General features: G+C 36.5%; 1 protein-coding gene across 1 annotated transcript in view; it reads right to left on the reverse strand.

Annotated features, from left to right (window-relative positions):
- The window catches only part of RGS12 (regulator of G-protein signaling 12), an 89,806-nt gene that overhangs the window by 63,006 nt on the left and 589 nt on the right, over positions 1 to 26,211 (reverse strand). The window contains exons 2-3 of the mRNA XM_010583515.1: positions 18,434 to 20,380; positions 2,180 to 2,299 (exon numbers count right to left, since the gene is read on the reverse strand). Coding sequence (XP_010581817.1) covers positions 2,180 to 2,299; positions 18,434 to 20,290 — 1,977 coding nt within the window. The 5' untranslated portion in view covers positions 20,291 to 20,380. The remainder of the gene's footprint in view (positions 1 to 2,179; positions 2,300 to 18,433; positions 20,381 to 26,211) is intronic.

Below are 26,211 nucleotides of genomic sequence, written 5' to 3' on the forward strand. Positions count from 1 at the left end.
CAATGTTAAAGTTAGAACCAAAATCAAAACACCTCAACGCTATTTTGCTTTGACTTAAGAAGTTTTTGAAATTCCTCTCTGGGTTGGTATTTCTCCTGCTGCCTAGGATATCGTTCTCTTATGGCATGCAGAGGGAAAAAAAGAGATTTCAATTTGAAAAGAAGCAATTGACAGAGAGCAGTCCACACCCAAATAGCTATATATAGTAAGGGCATTCATCCAAATACAGATTTTAATACAGATTGTTTCTTTGTTTAATTCATATCATGACCTAGAATGTAAGTTTCCCCATCCAAGGTAACAGCTGTAACAATTAGGACACTGGGTAACACAGAGAGCATCAATTCCTCCTGTTGGTGCTACTCAATTTATATACACTAACGAATACCAAGTAAGACATAATGAAAGAAAAATGAACTTTTTAGGTCAGTAACTACGACATCTTTCTGAAATTAATGGAGAGTACCAAGTCCCTATTTTAATGAATATTTATGCAATGTAAAACAGCTCCAACAACAGAAATTAAATTATATCCTTGTTGTTTAAAACACTCTCAAAATATGAGACGTACACATAAATCTATATGAAATTTCAACCTGGAAGAACATGGTGTGAACCATGTTCTTCCTATTGCACATGAATTACTAGCACCAGGCTCTTAGATATTCTGAGAGGATTCTCTCTTACTGTGACCAGAAATTCTGTCAAAACTGATAATATATCTAGTAGCAAGCTTTTTTAATTTAGAAGAATCACCATTTTCTGATGAAGAAAGATGTAGCTAGACAGTTCCGAAATAGCTTTATCCAGAGGATCTTGCTCTGTTTGTTAAAGTTATGCACTTACTTTATTAAAGTTCTGAGTGCAAAGAAATGAAAAAGTATTTTCCATGGCTAGGAAAAATAAGCAAGATACTTAAAAGCTTCAGACAAGACAGAAATAGACCACAATGAAAAATGTCCTTTAAAACATCTAAGAAATAAGTAATTACAGTTCCTACCTGCATTCCCTAAGCACGCCAGAAGCTACTTCCATATATTTTGTTCCCTAAAAATCCAGGGCACTGAGCTCCCCTCTCCTTTAGTTCAGAGTCAGTGAAATGCCGTTCTTCCTACATTTTCCCACAGCAGGAAACTCAGAATATCTCCTTCTTTCCTCCTCCCATCTCAAACGCTTTTTAAACACCTCCTTCCCATTTAGAGTAATCAGTGTGCCACATTCCCTCCCATGCTGAAGAGCGATACAGTATGTATTACATGGTTCCTATGCCAAGAGCTCTGCACAGATTTTTGTTTCTCCCCAACCACAAACCTTCTTCCAGATAAGCCTGATAAAGGGGTAAGGGAAAAATCTCTCTATACACCTTCACATCACTATGGGTCAGGTTTTCCCAAGGAAGCACACTAGAAAAGAAGGTATAATGAAGCCATATTCCTACAGCTGGTTGAGGGAGGCTCTCAGCAGAGCAGGAGGAGTAGCTTTTTAAATTAATATGGCTTTTCATTCCTTGTTTTCACCAAAATCAATAAAGTTTGGCAACTGAGGCCCAGGCATCAGCTGATGTTATACCAGATGTGAAATAGCATTATTATAAATCACCATAACCAATGACCAACACCAAGCTGATTGGGAATTCCCTTTTCTCAACTGCTGACATATAAGGAGGAAAAACCTATTTAAGTATTTTTGAAAACTTTTCCATACTCGGTAAGCTACATTCCTTAGTGAGTTATGTAAAGAGCCTGGTCCAGCAACAAATTTAACTGCCCCAAATTTTCTCAATGCATTGATCATCAGCTGAATGAAAAAAGAGAATATGATAAGCATTTGATTTTTTTATATGATATCATGATACAATGATTTCTAAGATATGATGAACATTTTGATCACCAAAACTGTACTGTTGTGCTTTACATGACCAGCCGTGATGGGTAAAACAAAGTCTAAATTTCCCACAGAAAGAGTGGCCACTGCTGGCATCAATGTAAACTATTAAAGAAACACTGCAAAAGTCAGGTGATACCTGAAATCTGTATTCCTCTCGCATAAATGTCATATGATGATTACTAACTTTATTACACTACAGATATTACGTACTTTCTTTCATTAATGATCAGCATTAACTACTGTAAGTTCCTCTCCAGGACTCACTTCTAAGTTTTAAGTGAAAGTTAATTACCTCAAGGTCATCCAGAGAACGAGTAATACTAAATCGCTTAGATCTTCCAAATGATCTTCGAACAGAAGAACGTGGAGGAGGAGCCTGATTTAATCCCATTGCATGTCCAAATTTTGCACCCTAAACAAAACAGACAATATATATTATTATTTTACTTCTTCTTTAATTTTAGTACATTGCTGATCATAGTGACAGTATCTGAATTTTAAGCATTGGTAGGTACAGAATTCCAAGGAGATGGATTTGCAAACCTGTAACAGGACCACAATTTCAACACAAGTTGATCACTTGCCATGCCCCTGTAAAATCATGTATTAAAATCATTTAAAGTTATGACTTTTCCAGTCTCAAGTCAAACATCATAAATATTCAGCATTAAGTTACTGTATAAACATGAGTCATCAGTTTGGTTGCTAAAGTGTACACATATTACATGTCAGTATTAGTAGACAGAGTTTAATGAAAAGCAAGACAATCCTAGCTCTTTACCGTCTTAACTGGAAAATACTTGCAATGACAAAATATTTGTTCTTTCTATAGGAAATTACCATCCAAGAAATCATCTCACCCAGCTTCTGTTGGAATCTTTCTCCACACTTTTAAAAATCTTACTTTCCCTACTTTTTTTTTTTTCTTTTTTTAAAGGCTTGCTACTGTAAAGTGCAACTTTTTAAATCACACAGTACAAAATGCAGGAACTTTTATTCTGAGGAAAGAAACTACCTCACTTGGATGTTCCATGACCAGGATTGGTGCTGCAATAATCAAATCTAATGGCTTTCTCTTTTCCTCATAATCATACTCTTTCTCCTTAAAAAGTCACCAGATGTCAGTTAAGCTACAACAGCTCAGCATGTACATATCTAGTTTATGCCAAATGGCAAAGTGTAAGCTTAAACCTAAGAGTAGGCACACAGTCAGTGACTGGTGCTAAGCAGATGTACATAAACTCACTACATTATGAAAACTTGTGATTATGTGCCTGAAATGTTGGATGCCTTTCACTGTAAAATTCAATGTGGGGAAAATTCCTCCGTGTCTTCTGATGCTTTTTCCTTTAGAAAGTAAGAGTTTAATTCAGAGTAAATTTTCTTCTATTTCATTTCAGCATCTTTCTTCATAACAGTAAGCTTAAAAATATATTTATTAGTACTTTTATAATTGTTTATTGGCAGCTTTGTAATATTTATTAAATTTTATATTTGTTTCTTCCCTTGGGCAAGTTGCCGTGCTCTCAGTTCTGAAATATTTTGGTATCCCTTTGATCACTTGTTTGAAAGTCTATATACATCACATAAGCCAAAAGAACAATCATAAATTTCACATCCTTATAATCTCATGCTAACAACACTCATACAAAGTAGAGAAGAGCATCGAGAATATTATACAGCCTCCTTACTGCAATAAAAGATAAGGTATCCAACAGAAGATGTCTGCCTGTTTGCTTATTCCCATGGAGTCAACACTATTCTTTCCCAACAGGGCTCTGACTGTCACCAGTATTCACAACAGACTGTTTACAAGCTTATAGAAATGTCAAGACATAACACAGCATACAGGAATCTGAATCCAAAGTACGTAGCAGGGTTCATCACTGCAACAGGCTGAGACTCCAACTTCTTCATTCAGTATTAAAAGTGATCCATTTTTATATGAAATTTCCTTCCCTCACAATTTTCAGTTTACTAAGGTGGGGTTTTTTATTGGCTGAGAAGAAAATTAGGCAGGTTCTGCCAAGGAAAACTGGAAATCCAGCAACTGGAGATTAGTTTCTAAGGTTTTTAAGAGAACATTTAAAAGCACAGTATAAACGAGCTATGATGGCTTTTGCTAAAATGATCGACTAAATGTGAATACAGGAAAGTTGCTCTCCATCAATGTTCACAGATAGGAGCCACTGGAATGAGGATAGTTCCTGTCTTCCTGAGCAATTTTAAAATCATCTGTTTATCCAGGCAGGTACCACTGAGGTGGTTCGTGCTTGGTTGATACCTTACAGTCACAGCAGTCTTTCTTGTCTAAACTGAAAGCTTATACCTCATGCTGTAATCTGTGTCAAACAGTGAACTCCGCATTAACCCCTGAATAAATTCAGCAGTATCCGTTACTATTACTGCATAACATACCAGAACACTAACACGGCTCCTCCTGTATGAGTATGTTCCTGTTAAAACAGCAGGAATATATGGGTACAACTACTAGGTTTCACCAGTAGTCAAGTATAACCACACTAGTTTTGCAATTTTTAAATTCTTAATCTGTGAATTAGTGAAAAGACTATCAGACTACAAACAGCTCAGCAAATTCTAAGGCTAGTGAAATTAATGACCTCACTAGTGCAAGTATAACTAACTGGTATTTTGAAACTAATGAAATAGTTACACAGTATGGATTCTGCTTAATGGTCTTTCATGTATTTCTCAAAACAAGATGCATCCCTCAGAGAACTTCATCTTTCATAAAAGGAAACTAGTGAAAGGAAACAAAAGAAAAAACCTATCAATAGCAGTCATATCTATTTTGAATAATGAATACATTTTCACTTTTCTTTCCAATTCAGTCCAAAAAGAATATGAACTGTCCAATATATGTTTAAATAGTGGAGATTGCCAAACATGATTCTGGGAGACTAGACATACAACTAGAGAACATACACTCAAAAAAATTTTGAAACAGAAACATTACAAGTTGAAGGGAGAGGAATAAACTGCCTGAAAACAAATCTAGTTAGATTCCACTGAGAAGCAGATTCTAGATAAGATTAATTATTACCAGATGCCCCATTTTAGAAGTAAACGCTGCTTACCTATTTGTTGTCAGAAACATAACAAAGATAAAGAGGGAGAGTGGACAAAAAACACTTGCAAATTGTGTGGTACTAGAAAACAGAACAGTAAATTAGTATCCAATCAAAATTTTTATTTACTATTTTTGACATTCTTATACAAAACTCACTATTGAGCCCTGGATGGAATGATAAATATAAGAGCAGGGAAAAGAAAAAAAAACCCTGAGAATAAAACAGTGCTTAAGAAACAATTACAAAATATAAAAATTCACTGAGCTAACCATTTCCCCAACCCATTTGGATAACAATTGCAATTAGGAAAACGTTTTCAACTGACAAAAATCTCTTCCTTGCTCTGAAGAATCAAATTAATAATCTAGGAAATTAAGGAAGACATTGCTAAAAAAAAGACTTCAGTTCACAAAGTATTTAATTTCCTGGTAATGCTGCTGAGAAGTCTCCCTTTTCATCTTTTCTTGACTCTCTTCCAGACATTCAGACTATGAAGGCAGACCTCCTTCTGCAGATCAATTAAAGAAATTGCCTTGCATACACACACGCACACAAATAAAGAAAGAATCACGTTGCTTAAGCAAATAGTAACAACATTTTGGCAAATGTTTTTCATGGGACTCTGAAGAGCTGGAAATAAAAGCATCCATGACTTGAAGAGAGAACAGCCATTGCAACTAGAATGTACTAATCAGCATGGCTAAAGAAACCACAGTATTTGAGCAAAGAGAGATTGCTAGTATGACTTATATTAATGTAAATTTTGCAGTCTGTTAGCCATAAAGAAATTATCATACTTCTAAAAGCCTTTATTACACTATTAAACAGATATTAAAAAACATTAAATGAACCTAAATAAATTTCAGAACAGTACACTATATAACCAACAAAACGCTGTTTCATTCACTCTAAACTAAAACACTGACATTTGCTACATGAACATTGGGCTGTGGGTTTTTTAAAATACAGATTGCCTATAAGCCCTAGAAATATTTACTATCATATCTTAGAGATTCTCTTCCAGAAACACTGTGTTGCTGAATTTATGAAAGAAAACTCTAAAAATATCTAGATACAAGAATATCTAAGAGATCCTATCACAGAACAGTATTAGAAATTAAAGTAATTTGATACTTGACTAAGTGCCTTCATTTCAGGAATCCAGAAACAAACAGAAAAGCACAGAAATTTGTGAAAACAAGTTGATTAGTGAAAAGCATGTGCTACAGCAATACATCCTCTGCATTTTGCAATACAGATTCTTACAACCTGCTACTACTATCTATCATGGTGAAAGTACAAAAGAACATATCTCTAAAAGCCTTTATCCTGTTACGATTTGGCAGATGGAGAGGAAAAACAACAAAGGATTAAAGGAATAAACACACTGATGCTCTAAAAAAATCCATTCCTTTTTCTATTCTTATAACAAAGTAAAAATTATGAACTAGCATGGACTGAAATAAACCAGCTAAATGTATAATTATAAGAGAAAAAGCATGACAATGAATGGGTCTGCATAATTATTTTTTTTAATATATAACTGGATCACTCTTTTTCCTTAGGCTAACAGGAAATGTCAAGTGCAAATACATTCCCCTGAAATAACCATCAATCACTGACCAAACTATTGTCTGTCTTTCCCTTCAAATACATTTTTTTAAAAAATTTAATTTTTAACCTGCTTATTTGGCGTTGTGGATGAGCTACCTCCTAATCTACTTGACAAGAAAAGCATTAAAAGCAAAAATCACCAGAGGAGGATTGATATAGCAGCCATTTGTGAAAATGTCCAAGTGAGAACAGTTTCTGTCTGATAATAAGAAAGGTGTACAAGAAAAGTACAAATGAGAAAATGGAAAATGTTGTACTTCATGTATTAGCAAGATGGAGTGAAGAAGCATATGACTCATGTTAGACTGCAAACAGAGGGACAGAAAGAACAAAAATGATCAAATACAAGGTGATTTGCACAAATCTAGTTCTTTAAAGACAGAAAGAAAAAGGATGGGCTCTTAGAAGTAATTCTAACTGACAAACAACTTAGGCAGTAGCTCCATATAACATTATTTTCAGCAGCTGTGCTAGCTTAAGGACTTTGCATGTACCTCTGACCACTCATGGCAGCTCCCAAGTTGCAGCATGGCTGCCCCCTTATCTCCACTAACAATAAACTGTAGTTTACAAAATAAAATAATCCTGTTTCTAACACAGATCCACAGACAGTCATGCCAACACAACTGATGATGCTCACTGCCAACTCCAGCCCGAGTGTGACAGGAACTGTTTTAAGTTGGTACTACCAAAGAAATGCAATGTGAAACTATGATAGTCAATACGATACTCTAACCTGGAGCTTGAGTGCACAGAAGCAAGTTGATAAAACCTTATCAATTATTCAGAACCCAAAGAAACCAAACACCTTTAGAAAACATCTTCAATTAGCTTAAAGAAATTACCAGCTATAGCTTGAGCTGTATCATGCTCTTTCATATTGTAGCACATGCACTTATCAGGTACTATAACCTTTTAACAAATTGTCATACATAACAACCTGGAATTTCCATTTTGTACTACATAGTCTTTGTGTCTCTCTACAGTTAAACATATATTGTCCTTTTATCCAAATATCTGGATATAAGTAATAAAACAATGAGATTCCTGTCCTCTGGTACAACATTTTTAAAGCTGGAGGAGCAGGAAGGAGGTAGCAAGGAGATGACACTGGGGGCTCTTGTACTCCAAGAGCTGCAAGGAAGTGGGAGATTTTTGCTAGGTGTTCATGCATCCTTGACAACGACAAAATACACGGAGCTGGCACCAGGAATCCAGAAAGGGGAAAAGAGGAGGAAGAAAAACTGTGAGGCTTAGGTCATCTTTACAACATCTAGCAAATTTAATCTTTTCATGGAATTTAATCTTTTCATGTGACCTTAAAGGAAAACTAAAGGGGTTGAATCTTATGGGACAGAGATTTTGGCTGCTGTGTGGAAGAGCAGGAAGAGGGAAAGGTAAAATATATGAAGGGGAGCTATTCTAAAAAGTTTAAAAAAACACTAACAAGCCTGATCATCTACATTTACAGAAGGATGCTTTCAAATGCTTTCAAAACTGTTTCACAATGAAAGCTAATCTCAGAAGATTCACAGGCACATGAGTGAAATAATTTTTTTAAATGTTTGAGGAAAAAAGCATAAGGAAGTAATTGAGTGTCATGAACAAAGTTATAAGCTCTAAAACAAAAATATAGTTACTGGTATGTAGTAACTTTGATAGAAATTGTTTCCTCCTCCTGTTGAGGTGGAACAAGTATACTATCCTCTGTCCTGACGGTTTAAGATAATACAAAAGGAGCACACACATGCTAGAATGGTCACATAGGACCACTTGCCAGCTGGATTAAAAAAAAGTCATCAGAACCACAGTTTGGAGAGTCTTATACAACCCAGCTAAACCACGCTTGCAACAGAAACAACCATCACTACCCAGACAGCAACTGGCCATCCTACTCCAGAGAGTCAATTCCCCATCTAAGCACCTTCCTGTACTAAAAAGTCCAATAAATTAGATTCTTTTAACAAAAACTCTGTCTATGAGTGTCTGTGTACAAGTGTCAATTTGAGTACCGATTTCTGAATTGCCTCTAAAAAGCGTGTAACAAAAGGAGGCTGCTTATATTCACAGATTTTATCACAGGGAAAAAAAAAAAAAGGAACAGCACCATTTAAAAGGCCTCAGTTTAAGCAGCTCAACCAATACAAATTTGCTACGTTCTATATGTCACAAAGCTTAATCATACTAACTATAAAATCATCAAATTTTAATTTGTCCTACTCCTATTTCCAGCTACTGAAGCACTGGTTTTAGGTTTGACTCTATGACTTTGTATGGTAAAGTGCACAATAGTTTGGAACCCAGATCACAGAAACCTAGAATGGTTTAGGGTTGGAAGGGATCTTAAAGATCATCTAGTTCCAACCCCCCTGCCATGGGCAGGGACATCTTCCACTAGACCAGGTTGCTCAAAGCCCCATCCAACCTGGTCTTGAACACTTCCAGGTATGGGGCATCCATAACTTCTCTGGGCAACCTGTGCCAGTGTCTTACCACCCTCATAGTGAAGAACTTCTTCCTTACATCTAATCTAAATCTACCCTCTTTCAGTTTAAAACCATTACCCTTGTCTTATCACTACAGGCCCTGCTAAAAAGTCTGTCCCCATCTTTCTTATAAGCCCCCTTTAAGTACTGGAAGGCTGCAATAAGGTCTCCCTTGGAGCCTTCTCTTCTCCAGGTTGAACAACCCCAACTCTCTCAGCCTTTCCTCATAGGAGAGGTGTTCTATCCCTCTCACCATTTTTGTGGCCCTCCTCTGGACTCACTCCAATAGGTCCATGTCTTTCCTGTGCTGAGGGCTCCAGAGCTGAATGCAGCAGTCCAAATGGGGTCTCACCAGAGCAGAGTAGAGGGGCAGAATCACCTCCCTCGACCTGTTGGCCACGCTTCTTTTGATGCAGCCCAGGATACGGTTGGCTTTCTGGGCTGTGAGCACACATTGCTGGGTCATGTTGAGCTTCTCGTCAACTAACAGCCCCAAGTCCTTCTCCACAGGGCTGCTCTCAATCCACTCATCACCCAGCCTGTATTTGTACTTGGGATTGCCCCGACCCATGTGCAGCACCTTGCACTTGGTCTTCTTGAACTTCCTGAGCTTCACACAGGATACACAAATCATATCATTTGAAACTTGTGTGGATATTCAAAACATGCCAAATATACTCTTGGATGTTAAACAGAAGAAGGGTCAGTCTGGAGCGGCAGTTCATCTTTACAAAAAATGCAGGTTTAAGACTTCAGAAAGAAAGTTTCTAATTTAGACCCCTCTGAAAAGGGATGGGAAACAGGGATGCCACAGTAACGCCAATATATTCAGTGCACAAAATCTCAAAAAATACTGAAAGTCTTGGACGTTCATAGAACAAAGTAGTTGATACAAATATTATTCTCTCATCAGTGTTAGTCTCAAATCCTGCTCTGGACCATTTGGCTTAATCTTCCTCTGTTGTCCACTACTATCCCTAAGTGCCCATTCTCCTGACTCAATGCAGAGCAGGCAAGACTGTAGGCCATGACCTGCCTTTACCCCTCATCCTATCAGCCAGCATCACGTGCTCCTCCACCCAAAAACCGACAGTGCAGACTTGCAGGACTTGTACAGTGAGGCTCTATGGGGCCTGAGAACAAGACGGATTAAAATATGGGGTATATTGGGTTAGGGCCTCTCGTACCCCAAAAGAGAGAAAAGAATCTGGGAGGGCAACGGGAAAAGAGCTTGCTGGGGTCCAGTCCCCTGGACCGTAACAGGAACAGAAGCAGTAAGTCCTGGGGTAGAGGTAGGCATGCTGATAGAGAGGGCTCCATGTCCTATGGAACAAAAAAAGAATGAAGTAACACTCTCCAGGCTGCCCTGTGCTGCTGCCATCATCATGGACTGACATCACCTCACAAAATGGGATTAAGTGGGGGAGGGTTAATTAAAAAAGGTCTTGCATCATTCAAACTTTACTGACAGCTTTTTCACAGGCTTTAATTACACTGCAATTCCTGTAATGATTTTTTTTTTTTGGCACCAGTATGACAAAGGATTCAAATGGTTATTATTCACCATTCCTGGTCAATGGATTTGATCACTTTTAAGAACACCTATTTACTAATCAGATGATAATGACACATTTCACTGCCTTCTAACCATTACAGTGGCATTTTTAATGGCAGTTAGCCCCATAATATAATCAAGAATGACGTAAAATTTCATGTAAGATCTCTATGCGCTCTGGGAAGACATAGAAAAGAGGATGTCCTGTCACATTGGACATCCAAATAAATGAAATGTATTGTTTGTCTCCTGTACTAAGGATACTAGGTACCTACATTTCAGTACTATCCTAATCCCTTTTCAAATGAAAAAACACACACGATGTTATTAATGAAGATGGAATAGTAAGATCATTTTCTCAGTTTAACTAGATAATAGTATCTTGTATGAGTAGGAAGCCTATTAGTTGAAAATTGCAGAGGAACAGAAAGACCTGAGTACACTAGGGGAAAATGTGGAGCAAATTACAAGTACACACAAAACGATTGGTTCCAAATCATCTTGAACATTAGGTAGGCATTAGCTGGGAACATTAAGTCAGTATGGCCCAATAATCAGTAACAATCAAAAACACAAATGAAGAATCATCAGAAAAGCAAAAGAAATCAAGAAATAAGCTTTATGAATACATTGCCTGCCCACACATTTTAAAAACTGCTTATAGTTCTGGTCAACCCATCTCAAAAGTAATGTAGTACAACCAAGGGAGGAAGATTACAATTATGAAAAAACTTTTGTATGGGAGGATACTAAGCTGACTTCTGCTTGGAAAGCAAGTGATTGGTGCTGAGTTTTAAAACAAAATGACTAAAAGAAAATAAATAGAGAGTAAGATTATTCAGTATTTCTCATTACAAATATTAGCAGGGATGAAATGAAACTACATGTAAAGTACAATTATGTACTGTTTTCTTTCCACCCTATTAAACTGCAGAATAAGTCAAATGATACCAGGAATGCAAAAGTACAACTGAGTTTAAGAAACAACAATTTCAAGAACAAATGTTCACAAAGGTTATTACGCATAATGATGTGGATGGTGTCTCTACCAAAGGAAACCACGTGCTGCTGAAAATTACAAGGATATATTTTTCACTGCTCTTCCAAGGTCTTTCTAAGCTGCTGCTCCTGGCCGGAGTCAAAAATAGGATATTGACCTGGATATCTCATCTGATATATATGGATGTTTATACTGATGGATTACAAAATAAGTATTAACCATCAATGCTATATGCTATGAAGAAAAGTAAATAATATATGAAGAGGTATTGTATGAACTATTAACAACAGAGACAGGAAAATGTACACTACAATTACACAAAAGCTTGACCAGGAAACCAGCATAAAATTTAGGTCACTCAGCTCCAAGAAAGAAGAATTTAAACTAAAATAGTTTCAGAAAAGGGCTACTGAAGTTATCCAGAGAATGAAAACTTTACTTCCTAGAAGAGTAAAAGACTAAGCGCTTTACATCAAACAAAATGAAAGCCAAAAGAGAACATTATTTCTATGCATAAACAAAAAGGTAAACACTGAAGAACCACTTTCACTAAAGGAGACACTAGCAGCAGAAGAAATGGGTATAAGGTAGCCATGACTAGATTTCAGACTGGGACAGAGTTAATTGTCTTCCTAGTAGCTGGTACAGTGCTATGTTTTTGAGTTAAGTATGAGAAGAATGTTTAGACACTTCAGGTAAGTTTTAGCAATTCCATATTTATTTTTGTTAATTAAAGACCTTTGTTCCATATCGACCTATTTCTTCTCCAGTGAAGAACTGGTATTTTATAGCTCCTTTTCTTCTCTAAATCTTCTCAACTGCAAGGAATTGGGGCCCATCTTCATACAACTGAAAGCTCAGACAATAATTTTAGAATCTCTTATCTCAAAGCTTCTATGTTTAAAACTTAAAATAAAGCCATTTTTCATCATTTCAATTCATTCTGTGCTAATTATTTTTCTCCAGGCTATTTTCTTCATTGTTTCTTTTTGTTTCTCAAGATGCTACCTTCCCCTGTGACTTTGCGACTCAAAACTAGCTCAGAAATATTTAGATGTCTGCATCTCCCCTTAATTGTCATGATGTTAACTGGAGCCCAAACCTACCCTTGATCTAGAAAACACATGAATTCAGATGTAATGAAAAATTCTAAATCTCTAGCACATAAATTTGAAATAAGAAAATTTCACAAAGTCAACATTGCTCTACAGACATTTACTGTCTAGATTTTACCTAATTTCTTTTTCAGAGAAAAGCACCCAGCGTTATTTTGGCTTTATATACATTGTTAAAGATGCTAGAACTGACCATTTTCTTGAATCATTATTTTAGAAGATTACAATACATAAGAAAAGGCTGCATGAAATTACTAAACATTTCATTGCTTTTCATTTTCTCATAGCAAAATGTATCAGAGGACCCATTTCATATAAATGCCTTTTTGCAGATTAATTCACATTAGCACATTCTCAGATCTAGCTTGGTGTTTGGGATTTCAGTTGAGTTCTCTTTAAGGTATATACGTACATCTCAAATCAGATCAAAGCCTATAATTCCAAAGGTTAACATTAAATTGCACTGAGTAAGAATAGCAATCCAGCTGCCATTAATTCTGCTTTATAAACAGCTGGGGTGGAACAATTTAAGCTAGTGAGCAAACAGAATTGTAGAGGAAAGGGAAAAAAACATGTAATTATACAACAAAAAACAAATATGGGAACCACATAGCTTTGCCAACATTGTCTTTGCATCTAAAATATCTGCCTTTCAGTTAGTTTACCATCCAGTTCCCAACATGAAAAACTGCAATTCTTCGATTTGAAGCAAATTACAAAGTTTCACCAAAAAAACTCTATTCCATTTTTAACTTGAACAGCATATCTTTTTCAGTAATACTTGCTTTGGAAACAAAGACAACTGTGAAGTAGTTACAGTTAACTTCTGATCAAAATACAGTTAACCATAGTAGTAACCCAGAAAATATATTGGCAAGGAAAGATGCATTAGTGAACCCCACAGTATCGCTTACCTGTCTTGTCTCTTCTACATTTTTACAATATTTTCAGTAGCTTAGGTCATGAAGGTTACAAAGCAGTTGATAGGTTTTTTGGGTTTAAAAAAAAAAAAAAGTATTTGCAATACTATTGTCCAGTGAGTCTCAGAGTCACTGAGTTTCTAGTGAAATAGAAATAATAATCTATTAGAATAATAATCTTTTTTTTTCTTCCTCTAAGATCTACAAATCTACAAATCCACACTTTTCATGAGCACAAACAATAATGTGGTCAAGACAGAAGTCTTACAACAAATATGAAGCAGAAAAGGGTTTCTAAAAATCAATACCCGAATTTTTAAAAGGCTTTTTAATTCTTTTTTAATAAATTTGTCACATTCACTTGGAATAAACCTAGTACCCAAATACTAGTTACTAAGCTCAGGTTGTGAAACCTCTTGTGATCTTAGATGTTATACTTGCCTCCACAATATTAAAACAGACTTTCTTTTAAAAAAAAAAAAAAAGAATGGTGAGAGGTCAATGCCTAGGATTCTGTCCTCATGGAGAGAAAACTCAAAGACTAAACTGACTGTTATGAAGCTTTTGAGTGGAAAAAGGAGTATTTTCCCAGTAAAACTTAATTTAAAACAGTAATGGGTAGACGCATTTTTGGCCATATTAATTTAGTCTAGAGGGAAAGGAATGCTTCCCTGTTCAGCAATTTTTCAAGTCCCTTGCCAATCCTAACATCCCCTGATGTTTTCATACTGCTTATGGTGCTTTTCTTTTGCTTAACCCAAAATCATGCAAAAGGGTGAGTAGGTAAGTGACTGGAACTTAGTGGGATGCTGAAGAAGGTGAAAATAACAATGCAACAGCAAAGGTACTACAGTGCAAAAGGAATAACAAACAAAAAAGCAGGAATTATTCCATTCCCACTGAAACCATAACCAGACTCTTCATCTGCTAGTCTCATAGGCCTCAGGAGACTACACACCCCTGCCCAGTATCAGTCTTAGAGCAATTCAGAAGCTTCTCACCACCACAAATCTTCCTTAGTCGTTCTGAGATTGAAAGTCACCTTACCTTCCACGATCTGCCTTTTCAGTGAATTTCAGCAATATCATCAGGCCTCCCCCTACTTGTTTTAGTCTAAGGCCTACAGAAATCAAGGAGACTCCCCAAAAAGTCTCATAAGACGCTTCAGTAGAAATCTGTTCACATGAAACTTTTAAGAAACATGGGAAACGTGAAGTTCAGTACAGGAAATAATTTTAGAGATGCATAGGGCCAGAGATACCCTCCATTAAATCTCAGTCAGAAGAGGTGGAATAGAACAAAGATTTCCCTGATTCAGTTTTCTTACTAACAACAATCATTTTAAAAGCCAAAGATTAAAACCCAAAAAATACAGCAATTGTGAAAGTATGAGTTAGTAATTTAGGGATAAATTCCTTACAACATTTTAAAGCAAAACAAAAAACCTTATGCTATGCAGTAACATTTAATCAAATTAGGCATTTTAATTTTTTTAACTATTCACATTTATATTGAACTTTAAAATGCTTTGTAGCAGTGTAAAGAATATTAATATTTAAAGTGTTCTTGCCAATTACAAAATTAACCACAATCCTAATTTGTGAGCTGAAAACATCATCATTAAAGGGACTACAACACTAAAGGGAAAACAATGCTCAGAAAACATGTTTACTTCCTTGTAACCTGAAGTCTGAAATGCCATACCTATTCCTTACCCACAAGAAACACCTCTCAGGTCCAGTTCTTAAAGTACAGTTTTAAACAGGTATGTTCACTAGAGCTTTCTCACATCTGCTCATGTTCTGTACAATTCACAAATGTTTCATTAGTGCAGCTATAAAATCAGGAAAGAGTATATGCTCCTCCAACTAGCACTGTACATACAGTACATCATATTTTCCTGAATTACATGCTGTGATCATCACTGTTTAGCTGCACAGCAGTTCTGCTAGATCAGAATTGCATCCAGGAACTCATGTCCTTTCCCCAGTGTGTAATGAAAGCTCCAAGGAAGAGGGTACATAATATGGATGTGCAGAGTCCATCACAAAAAACTAGCTTTGGTAACCTTTTCTTCCTCTAGTGGCTTTCACACATTCCCACTCATAAGATATATTACCCTTCAGTATTAATGTAAAAGACAAAAAAACCCCACCTTAATTAAAAAGCAATTTAAGGTCTGCTCTGCCAAATGAAGCATTAGACTCAGCCACTAGGTTGTAAAAATATGAATGTAATCCCACGTGGCCACTTTATATACTTTATTCCATGACTGGAACGTGTCTGAGCGTGCTGTGTAAAATCAGTCCTCACCGCTTAAAAAGGTCACAGGAAGCTGAGGATGTATAGTTTTCTAGAACACAGCATCTAACCCATCTGAATACTGTTTTGGAATAGACAGTCTTACCTCTTCTCTTCACACAAAGCAAAAAGAGAGTCTGAACTTCTGAATATCATTCTCTTATGAAAGCAAATTAGTGCCCTAATATGCAAAAACATAGATTTTTCCTATTTCTGCAGTACCTAAAGAAGCACAGAGGTACATTCATCAGTAATGACATCCCCTGACTATTTTCATTAAAGATTTAAGATGAGAACATAGTACTACTTCATCTTTATGAATTACTCTGAATAATGCTAAGTGCTTGCAACTTATGCTTGGAAATGATTTCAAGACTTTCATGAGCTTTTCTCATCAGTTTCAATAGCCTTCAATAATACTGAAAAACAAAATTAAAATGCAAAAGAGGTTCTGTAGCCCTAATGAGGAGACTAAATGCTATAGCCAAGTAGGAATATTTTAAATGTGTCTTGCAAACAAATACGTTATTAATCAAAGAACAGAATGCCTATTTTATTAGTAAATAGACTTAAAGGGGAAGATTAATTGAGATACTTAGTGTTGGAACATATATTCTGGTATATGCTGATCTAAGTGACACAGTAGGTGGAAATATTATTACTGTTTACCCATATATAGAACATCTTTCATCTTAAAGAGTAAAATTTTCTATGAGATTTTCATTAGTATATTCTTGACTTCCATGAAATAAATGTTTCAAACATTTCAGAAATGGTTTTTTAGTTCTAAATCTCTGGGAAAAAAATCTAATACATATTGCTATCATGGACAACATTGCAGACAAACTTGTTGCAGAGACCCTGAAGGAATTTCAACAGCATCCCAGGCAGCTGGTCCAGTTCCTAAAGAGCACTTAGGACCAACGTCCATAATGCATCTGCACCAGGTGCTGCATATAAAGAGGCCTTTTCCTTGGTCCATCAGCAAAGAGATCACGAAGCATGTAGTCTTCAGGGCAGCAGATAGAATTGAATGTTAGGTGGTTTCAGTGGGCAATGTTTTCAAATTAAGTGTTTCTGTTTGCTTTTTGAAAAGTGTGAATCACCTTGTATTTAAGATCACTTGAAATTTAATACATTATTGTGTGTCTGGAAAACACGGCTGACTGTAGCAGTCACTTCACCTTAAAAATACACTAGTGCATAACTATTATATATACTAGTTTATTTTTTTATTATTTTCAGCACAAAAAGCATACAAAAGAACATATGTGAAAGTTTCAGCTTTACAGTGCAAGAAAAGCAATAAAAAATAATTTTTTTCCACACCAAAACCAAAATGTTCTGAAGTTCTGCATTCTAATCCCCCAAAAGTCTATGCCTGAGTGTCACACCAATGCAAAGATTTTGTTTGTAACAATATGAAACAATTAATGAATCTCCACTGCCATCCACCTGAGCAGCAGTTGGATGTTTTTAATCATGCGAAAAAAAACCACTTTTTCAAAAACAGATTTGGATAGCATGATGGACACTTGAATTTGAAGTATAAGGTTCTGTCTTTCCCTGGAGTCAGCAAATATTTTAGATACAACTCTGCTACTGTCTTAGTCTAGGACCAATGACCTCCACTTTACTAGAGAATCCCAATTATCAACAACAGACTCCCATGAGATTAGTTCCCTCAACAGCAAAACGTGTATGTGACAAAGGGAACAGTAAGTAATTATGTTGGATACCCCTCCCACGCTTCTCTTTAAATCTTCTCACTTTGGTTTATAGAAGCCTAATAGCAGACAAAACAAGTAGATGAAGCAGTAATTTGGAATAAAATTTGAATTACAGCTTACTGGCAGAATGTTAGATTTGTGACCTAATAGTGGACACTATAACCACATCGACTATCCTTTGATGTAGATTTAACGCTATTTCCTGGAGGGAATTTTTATAGTAAAATTGTCTTATTCAGTTAAAGAGTACAACACAAGTTTTCAACTAATGATTAGACTACATCTCTATAAAAATAGGTATCACTAAAATAATAACATTTGCAAGCCAGCCTTCTATAAAAAAGGAACCAGACTGAAGATCCAGACTGTTTCCATTCTTTTGCTGCTGGAGGTCAGAAGGAACTGAAGTTGCTAGAATGTCATGTCTCCTTTTATTGCAATGCCACTACAACATTTGGAAACAATGAAGAGACAAGAAGAAATGTGAGAAAGCTCTAACAGACAACACTTCCAGCAGAAGCACAATTCCAGAGCTGCGCTCAATTAAACAGGAATATGCAAAGCCTCTGCAAAGGAGAAAGAACCATATTATTTTCTTCACCTGAAATTCCGTAAAAGATATAATACATGTTTAAATATTAGTATGCAAATATCATGGTGTAAAAATACCATAGGCTGTTGGGCTTGGGTTTTTTTGTTGTTTTTTTAGGAACCAGTATCAACATATTCTTACCTTTTTATCTTCTTTAGACTTCCTAATACTGTGCTGAGGGCCAAATTTGTTCTGCATGCAAAACATCTTCTTAGACCATTCATTTTTATGAGATTTTAACTGTGGCTGACCAAAGCTGCCATCAACTCTGTATCTGTCAGCTGGAATCTTATTCATTGGCGGGGGAAGAGTTCCACAGTTAACACTTGACCAGCCGTCCGTAGAATCAGTGTAAGACTCCTGGTCGCTAGCATTTCCATGCTGCCATTCTTGTAAAACATGCACAGGCAACCACCTTTGATTGCCTATGCCTGCAGTGTTTTTCTTTGATGGGGGTACTGAATTTCGGGAGGAAACCAGTGGAACTTCAATACGAGCAGAAGGACTTAAGTGTTTGCTCACGTTTTGGGACTTATCATTCTGAATTACTTCTAAAGGAATGTTTCCTTCTTGTTCATGACAGAAGCCATTCCAGTGGGAAGCAGGCTGATTTTGTCCCCTTCCTACTGGATTTTCCCATATGCTGTTAGGAATGTGTTTACTTGGATTGCTCCCTAAATCAACCACCAGAACTCTATTATTCTTTTCTTCTTGGTTAAAATTTCCAATTCCACTATCACTGTTACTGCTTGTACTATTATTCTGATGAGCATCTGCATCACCATCAAGAAAAGCCCTCGCACGCATTCCCTCAATCAATTCCCCCATATCCCTATACAGGACAGAAATAAACTGAAGAACAGGTAGAGATGATGTTGGAAACTCTAGACAGCCATTTGTGTCTGGATCTGCTGTACATTCCAGTCCAAAACGTCTTGCTATGCCCTGGTGAATTTTGTGATGAAATAATTCAGGATCCACCATAAAAACATGGCAAGATGTCCTCAGAACCCCTTCATCTTCCTGAGCCAAGCTTGCATCATCATTTGTCTGCATTGTAACTAGTCCAAAGAATCTTCTATCATCTGGGCAAACAGCACTGAATGCCAGTTTCTCTGCAGGATATTCTGCCACTACACCTGACTTGTCACTGCAGAGCTGAATACAGTCATGCATTATCTTCATCATCACTAGTGAATGGATTTTTTGTTCTGCCCGCAGACGTCTCATGCATCCACGAATAGCCTGCAAACTCTCATTTTCCAAATTCGAGGTTGTTGAAGGAAGTTCAATTGAGCCTAGGTAACCTACAATCATGGCAACATTTAAAATGCTTGCATCTAATCCAAAGTCTTCAGCACTCTCCAGTCCAATTCTAAAAACTGAATCATCATTCAGGACTTTGGGTATTTCTTCCTTTGACAGTAGGTTTGGATTGCTTACGCTTTCACTGCCAGTTTCAAATTTAATAGCAGCAGAAATTGAAAACGATCTTTGCTTTGGTGCAGAATTATCCAAGTTACCAGCACAAAGAGTAGGATTCTCAAAAATCATGTTGAAAATGCCACCAGACTGCACTTCTTCAACAACTTTCTCTGCTCTGTTTATACCCAGAGCTTTAGAGTCAGGTTTGGGTTTCAGCCACCCCTTCCCATCATAAAAACCAACTTCTTCATCACTTGAACATGAATCTATATGACTAATCCCTTCAGCAATGACCATGTGCAGGACTCCAGAACATTTTCCTATAAGTTTCACTACATCTTCATGAGAGGCTTTTTTCACATTGATTTCATTAACTGCAAATATCTGATCTCCTGCTTTAAGTCCAACATAATCTGCAGGGCTTCCTTTCATAACACAACTAAGAACACAAGGAGCTTGTCCAGAAAGGGTAAACCCATAACCTGCTCTTCCTCTAGCAACTTCCACACTTCTTATCCGAGGAGGAGCATGCATGTTGAGTCGACGTTTGACCGTTTCCCCTGGTCTATACATCTTGGGTTTTTTCCCTGAAGTAGGAAAACTTCTAATTAGTCCAGGTTTTTGTCATGTTTCAAGAGTATCACTCCTTCACCTGATGAAGCTCTAAAGAAAGAAAAAAAAAACCAAAACACATTTTAATTCTCTATCATATTTCAGGTTTTTTAGTACCCAATATTCCCTTTACTGTTCAGAAATATTGCTAGTGAACTCTGCTAGAGAATTAACACAACACTGAAAACAATTTGAAAAGAACAGGTACCGTAGTCTTCATTTTACTGATGAGAAAGCAGTAGCAAATGCAAATAAAGTAGCTGTCCAAAATGACAAAATGGCAAAGCAAAGAACAGAATCTAACTCTTCTGATGTACAGCTGATGTTTTTATACCACAGTATCTTACATCTTCCCCAACTCCACCACATTACCTACTATTCAGTTAGCTTCTGGCTTACTGAACCATTGCAATACCATCACATTCTACAGCACAGTTAAAATCCTGGATGAAGCTCACCTATCCTTTCCCAACAACATAAAAATTAGAACTCAGTGTATCTACCCAGCTATAGCCCACCCCTGCTTTATATTCAAAGTACAGAAACAGGTACCAAAGGTATCCACGTAAAACAGATTAAAGAAATTACCCCTACAGTTGCCTGTATCTCTCCACTGACTGGCTGTAAAGGCAGCTTAAAATAAGTATCTCAAACTTCAACTTTTGCACATACAATTCACTTATGTATGCAACAGCAAATGGGCGTTCAATCATATATTAGATCAAAGGGACCCAAAATCAGATTTACTGTTACATCAATCAATTTAATCTACTCAAAAATAATTTGTCAGAAAGCAAACACATTAAAAAAATGCATTTCAGTCACTCATTCCAACAGCCATGTGTTTTAGTTTAGCTTAAAAATTCAAAAAAAAAGAGGAAAAAAAAGAAGGAACTCCACATGCTGCCAGTATTAATCTAGTCATGACTTTACAATTAAGATAAAGCAGCTTTATATGAACAGCAAGAAATAGCAGATTTCATTACATTCTGGTGTTGACATTGGAGTCTGGATGTCTTGTTCTAATTATACTCAGGTAAATTCCATTGTTTTAGAGAGGTTTCCTCCACTAAGCAGGTTGAAATGCAGAAAAAGTGTTTTAACACAAGGAATAGAAATGACAACTTGTTCAACTTTTGAAACTATCCCCTTGTTGCATGATATGAACTCTTACTTCCACAGGTCTGGTTGATGACTGAAATAACTGGAGGACTACAGCTACATAAAACTGCAAGAAACTCGGTCTGAGCAAGTGAGAACTAATCTGAAAATAATTACTGCCCTGAGCTGGTCCACAGGCTTATTCATAACTCAGTCACAATGTAACATGCTTAAAAATGTATAAGGTACTCAAAATAAAGTATCTTGTATATGTGGGCAACATTTTAGATAAATAGATAGACATAAAAAAATATACATACACACACACATTTATTTATTGTATCTAAAGTGTTAAATTAAGTGGTGTTCAACCCACTACTTGCATGGAAGAAAAATGACCAAGAAATCCTTCTGACATTGCTCTCAGCTACAGAAATAACAAAAAACCCCACTCAAAACATGATGCAATCCACAGCACACTACTTTCACAGTATTTCTGCCTGGGACAGAACAAACAGAAAGGCCAAGTTCCACAAAAAAAAAGAAAACCAAAACCACTAAAATACAATTTAGGATCAAAGTCTTAACTACTTAACTACATCTGAGTTGTTTGATTACCAAATTTTAAAAAAACACTGTTGCTTCTTGAATATTGTGCTGAATACTCAACTACAGGATGTGATTTCCTTAGGACCCTTCCAAATTCTAAATAGGACAGCCTTCAAGATACTAGAAGACATTCACTTGACTTTACTTTTGGGTTTTAGTTTGGTTTTTTTTGAACAAAGGGACATCAGATTTTTATGTCTCCATGGTGCAGCTGTGACTGTTCAATGTAGTATGGTTTTTGCAAATTGTTTTAATATAGCAATTATCTAGCTTCAGTAACAACAGTTCCCCTATAATTTAAGAAAATAACTTCACTTTAAGAAGTAATGAAACTTCACACTTAACCTTTGAATGGAAATCATAACATAAGAAATGCTTTGCAAACATTTAACCAATCTCACAGGTTGCTGTAAAAGACCCGTCAACTTGCATCATCTCGTGCCTTAAACATAGATGGACCTCTTCCTGATGAGGCTAAACTTGTGAACCAAGAGATCACTGTGCATTCAGCTATCTCTAATAGGTCTGGTACTTTCTGAGAATAATCATTAAACATTTCAAGATATAGTTCTCCAACCAAAGAAAACTGAACAAATGCCAAACAGTAAATAAAAACATACTATCTAGGAGCATGAGTATATACATGTTTTAATTTGCCTTATAGTGAATATTTCAGTTCCCAATTGTCTGGAGAACAGCCTAATGTGTCCCTTGGGTACCCTCCAAAACTGTGCTGCTTACCTGGTCAACATAAAGCACTACAGTATCTGGCACCTAAAAGTGTGCTACTAGCTTGCAAGAGGAAAGGAAACAATTAAAAGAGTATTAATTATAAATAACTTGACTAAAAAAAAAATAATAAAAAGCCATAGTTACAAAAAAAATAATATTCAATGTTGTAATGTTGAAGTGGCTGATAAGAAAAACAGATTTTTCCAGCTATCTTTCTAAACCTATAAAAAATACCCTAAATGCAACTATAAAAAAAACACACAATGAAAATGTAGTTTGGCTGCTCTTGGGAAGAAGCAAACCCCAGTGCTGTCTTACCTCATGATTCCACATTTGCTATGAGAGGATTCCTTTTATCTCTATTCACAAGTCTATTTATTTATTTGCCTTGCTAACCTATGCCCCTTACACATCAAGCGTTTATTCCAGATGATAACCACTGATAAGGGAACGTCGTTCCAAAACCTGACCATTGTAAAAACAAAACAGCAGGCTGCTAATATATTACTTTTCTCTAATGACGAAGTTCCACAGGTGTGAAGACTTCCAGCTATTAAAATATTTGTGTAATTTTGTGAGTGTAAAGTTCGGAAGTAATTCAACATTAAAGGTTTTTTTGCTATTAATGTGTATATACACCATAAAAACCAAATTAAAAACTGTGTTACATTACTGGAAAAGCCATCTCTTCCCTCCCTCAGTAGCTGAATATTATTGTGCATTTTTTGTGCCCATTACACCCATGACAAATAACAACTCACTAAATTTATCTTAGGAAACTTCAAGACAAAAGCTAAATGTAGCTCTTCTGCAAGAACCCTCAGCATTCAAATATGTATTACTGCAACAATGGGATGACAGGCGAATGGAAAAATTATGAAAATAGTGTTTCTCATAACCAGAGAGATTCCAACACAGAGTATTTGAGTTATAAACTGTTAACAAATTAGTTCAAAACTAAATTATCAAATTATCTAATTGCCTAAGTTTTAATTTTCTTTGCAGATTTGAAACCTGGAGCTAAAGAGGTATGGCACAAATTTCTACAGTTTCAAAGCAATCATATGTCTGAACATCCTTTTCCTGCAATAAATTACAAAATGTGCACTGTATGCAGTGAAACAAAGACATCGTTTTGGTTGCGCTGATATAAAGCTTTGTAGGTGTCTGCATGTTTACTAAAACGTGAAATTGTTAGTGAACTATAGTGAACCTGTGATAACTGTGACGCATAACCAAAGAAAATTGAGCTGTTGATTTTCAGTTCAAATTAAATACTGAAGCTTACTGAGCCTACCACTAATATGCTACTGTAACTACTTCTAATAATTATAGCACTGAATTTTATTAATTTGATAGCATAATTACATTCAGTCATATACAGTATGTCAGAAAAACAGTTACACCACAATACTACACATGGCCAAGCTTACTTTGACTTTCTGCTACCACTAAGTATGATAAAGTAAGTCTTAAAGAAAAAAGTCTGTACAAAAGATATCAGTGAGTATTAGTCAGGAGGATATGTGCATTTTATAGGTGAAAACAGGCCTACAAAAGCAGAATAATTCGTAATACATAGTAACTAAATCCTAAGCAAGTAATATAGTTTTGTGACAGTTCAATATACTTATTAAAAACACTGAAAATGTAAAATTCCTACTATCATTTGAAGAACACTGCAAATATAAAATTAATACTATTATTTCAGAAAGTTCATCAAAATTTGTACCAACACAGCTTAGTCATATGACACAGAACAAATATAGTTTAACAACTACAAAATATTTCACAGGACATTTCAGACAGAAACACTAATATATACAAATTAAGACTTGTTCAAGTATGTGAAATAACATAATTTGCCCATATACATCAGCTTTGTGACAGAACTGCAAAACAAAAAGAAACATTTGAGTTTTCTCCCAGCATACATTCTGGTCTACCATTTCAATCAATTATTTTGGGGGTATAAAACACCAAAAATACCAGTTACAGTTGAATTGTACTTTATCCCACAAACACTGCATTTCTTTATGTAACATTTTTACATATCCATGCTAGCTTTTCATGTCATTTTCAAACCCTCTACTCCAGAGAAAAATAATACTTATTTGCTTACTTTCAAGGGAGAGAGGTGGTTTGTTTCCTGCTTCTGCTCTTGTTAACTCATAGCAACAAAAAGAGCAAACAGAAACAGGAGGCACATTCCTGTTATAGTCTATGTTAGACTATAACCTTAACAGTTAGAGGGCAGTGAGGGAGCATGTGAAGTTTAAGACTACAAAACTGACCATCAGTTCATTTTGAAAAGCCTTTGGAAATGAGCTGATACTCGGCACTACAGGATCCATGTTAATGTGGTGGGTTTTTTGGGTTGGTTTTTTTTTTGAAAAGCAGAGAACTGGTTGGCTTCATCCTGTTTTTCAATAGCGAGACAGTAAGAGGATAAAGCATCCAAAGTGGAAGCGCATAAAGGAGAGAGACTGTTCCCTCAACCCTCACACAGGTCTTGAAGTGCTGAAAAAGACTCTTCAGCATGGGTGTCGCTCATTAAGGCAGAACTGACTTTCACAAATGATGCCACTACAAAGCTCAAATGAAGTTATAAAATTTGAATTCCACTCACTATTCAAATGCGGTACATGTTTATAGACAAGTTACACTAGAAATGTAACAGCACAACCTGCAAAGACAGCTACTAGTTGTTTCAGAACTTGGGCGGGACAGTGTTTTAATAAAAAAGTCTTATCAGCATTTCACAATTGGCAAAACATACCATTATGTTTCCTGTATAAGCAGCAACTGCTTTGCCAGAAAACAATTAGGTGTACCTAGTGCGATCATTCGAAAAGTACTGACTTTAATTAGTAACAGCAGGCTAAAAAATAGTTGTTAATAAAAACTCTTCTCAACACTGAAGCCAGCGTACAAAGCGTAAAGAACACAAATAGGACATTTGCCGTTTTGTCCGACAAGACTCCTGCGACGAAGGACAAAGTTTTCCAAAGCTATTGTATAAACAGTCGTGTGTTTACAATTCAGATTAATTTATTTGTTGTATTTAAGAAGGTGAAAAGGTTTTGTTGGTAGATAGGCGTGTGTGTGTGTGTGTCCCCTTCTTTTCTTGCAAATACGTTCCAAAACTGACGGGACGCCACGAAAAAGGGCAGCACTTCAGACCGCAGCAGCGACACGCGAGATGTGCTCAGGAATAAAAGCGGTCGGGAAAAAGGCTTGGGATGGTTTGTACTCACGGCGCTTCCACGAGAGACGGGGGGAGGGGGGGGGCGGGGCACGTCTGACTCCCGGCGCAACCCTGCGCAAAAGCCGCTCGAAAAGTTACACCGCCGGCTTCTCCGGCGACCCGGCTGCAGCCCACCTCCCGGGGAGGGCTCCTGCCCCGCCGGGCGCAGCGGGGCGCGGGAGCATCCCGCCGG

Source organism: Haliaeetus leucocephalus, unplaced genomic scaffold (assembly GCF_000737465.1).
Source record: "Haliaeetus leucocephalus isolate CR32 unplaced genomic scaffold, Haliaeetus_leucocephalus-4.0 Scaffold906, whole genome shotgun sequence".
NCBI lineage: Eukaryota > Metazoa > Chordata > Aves > Accipitriformes > Accipitridae > Haliaeetus > Haliaeetus leucocephalus.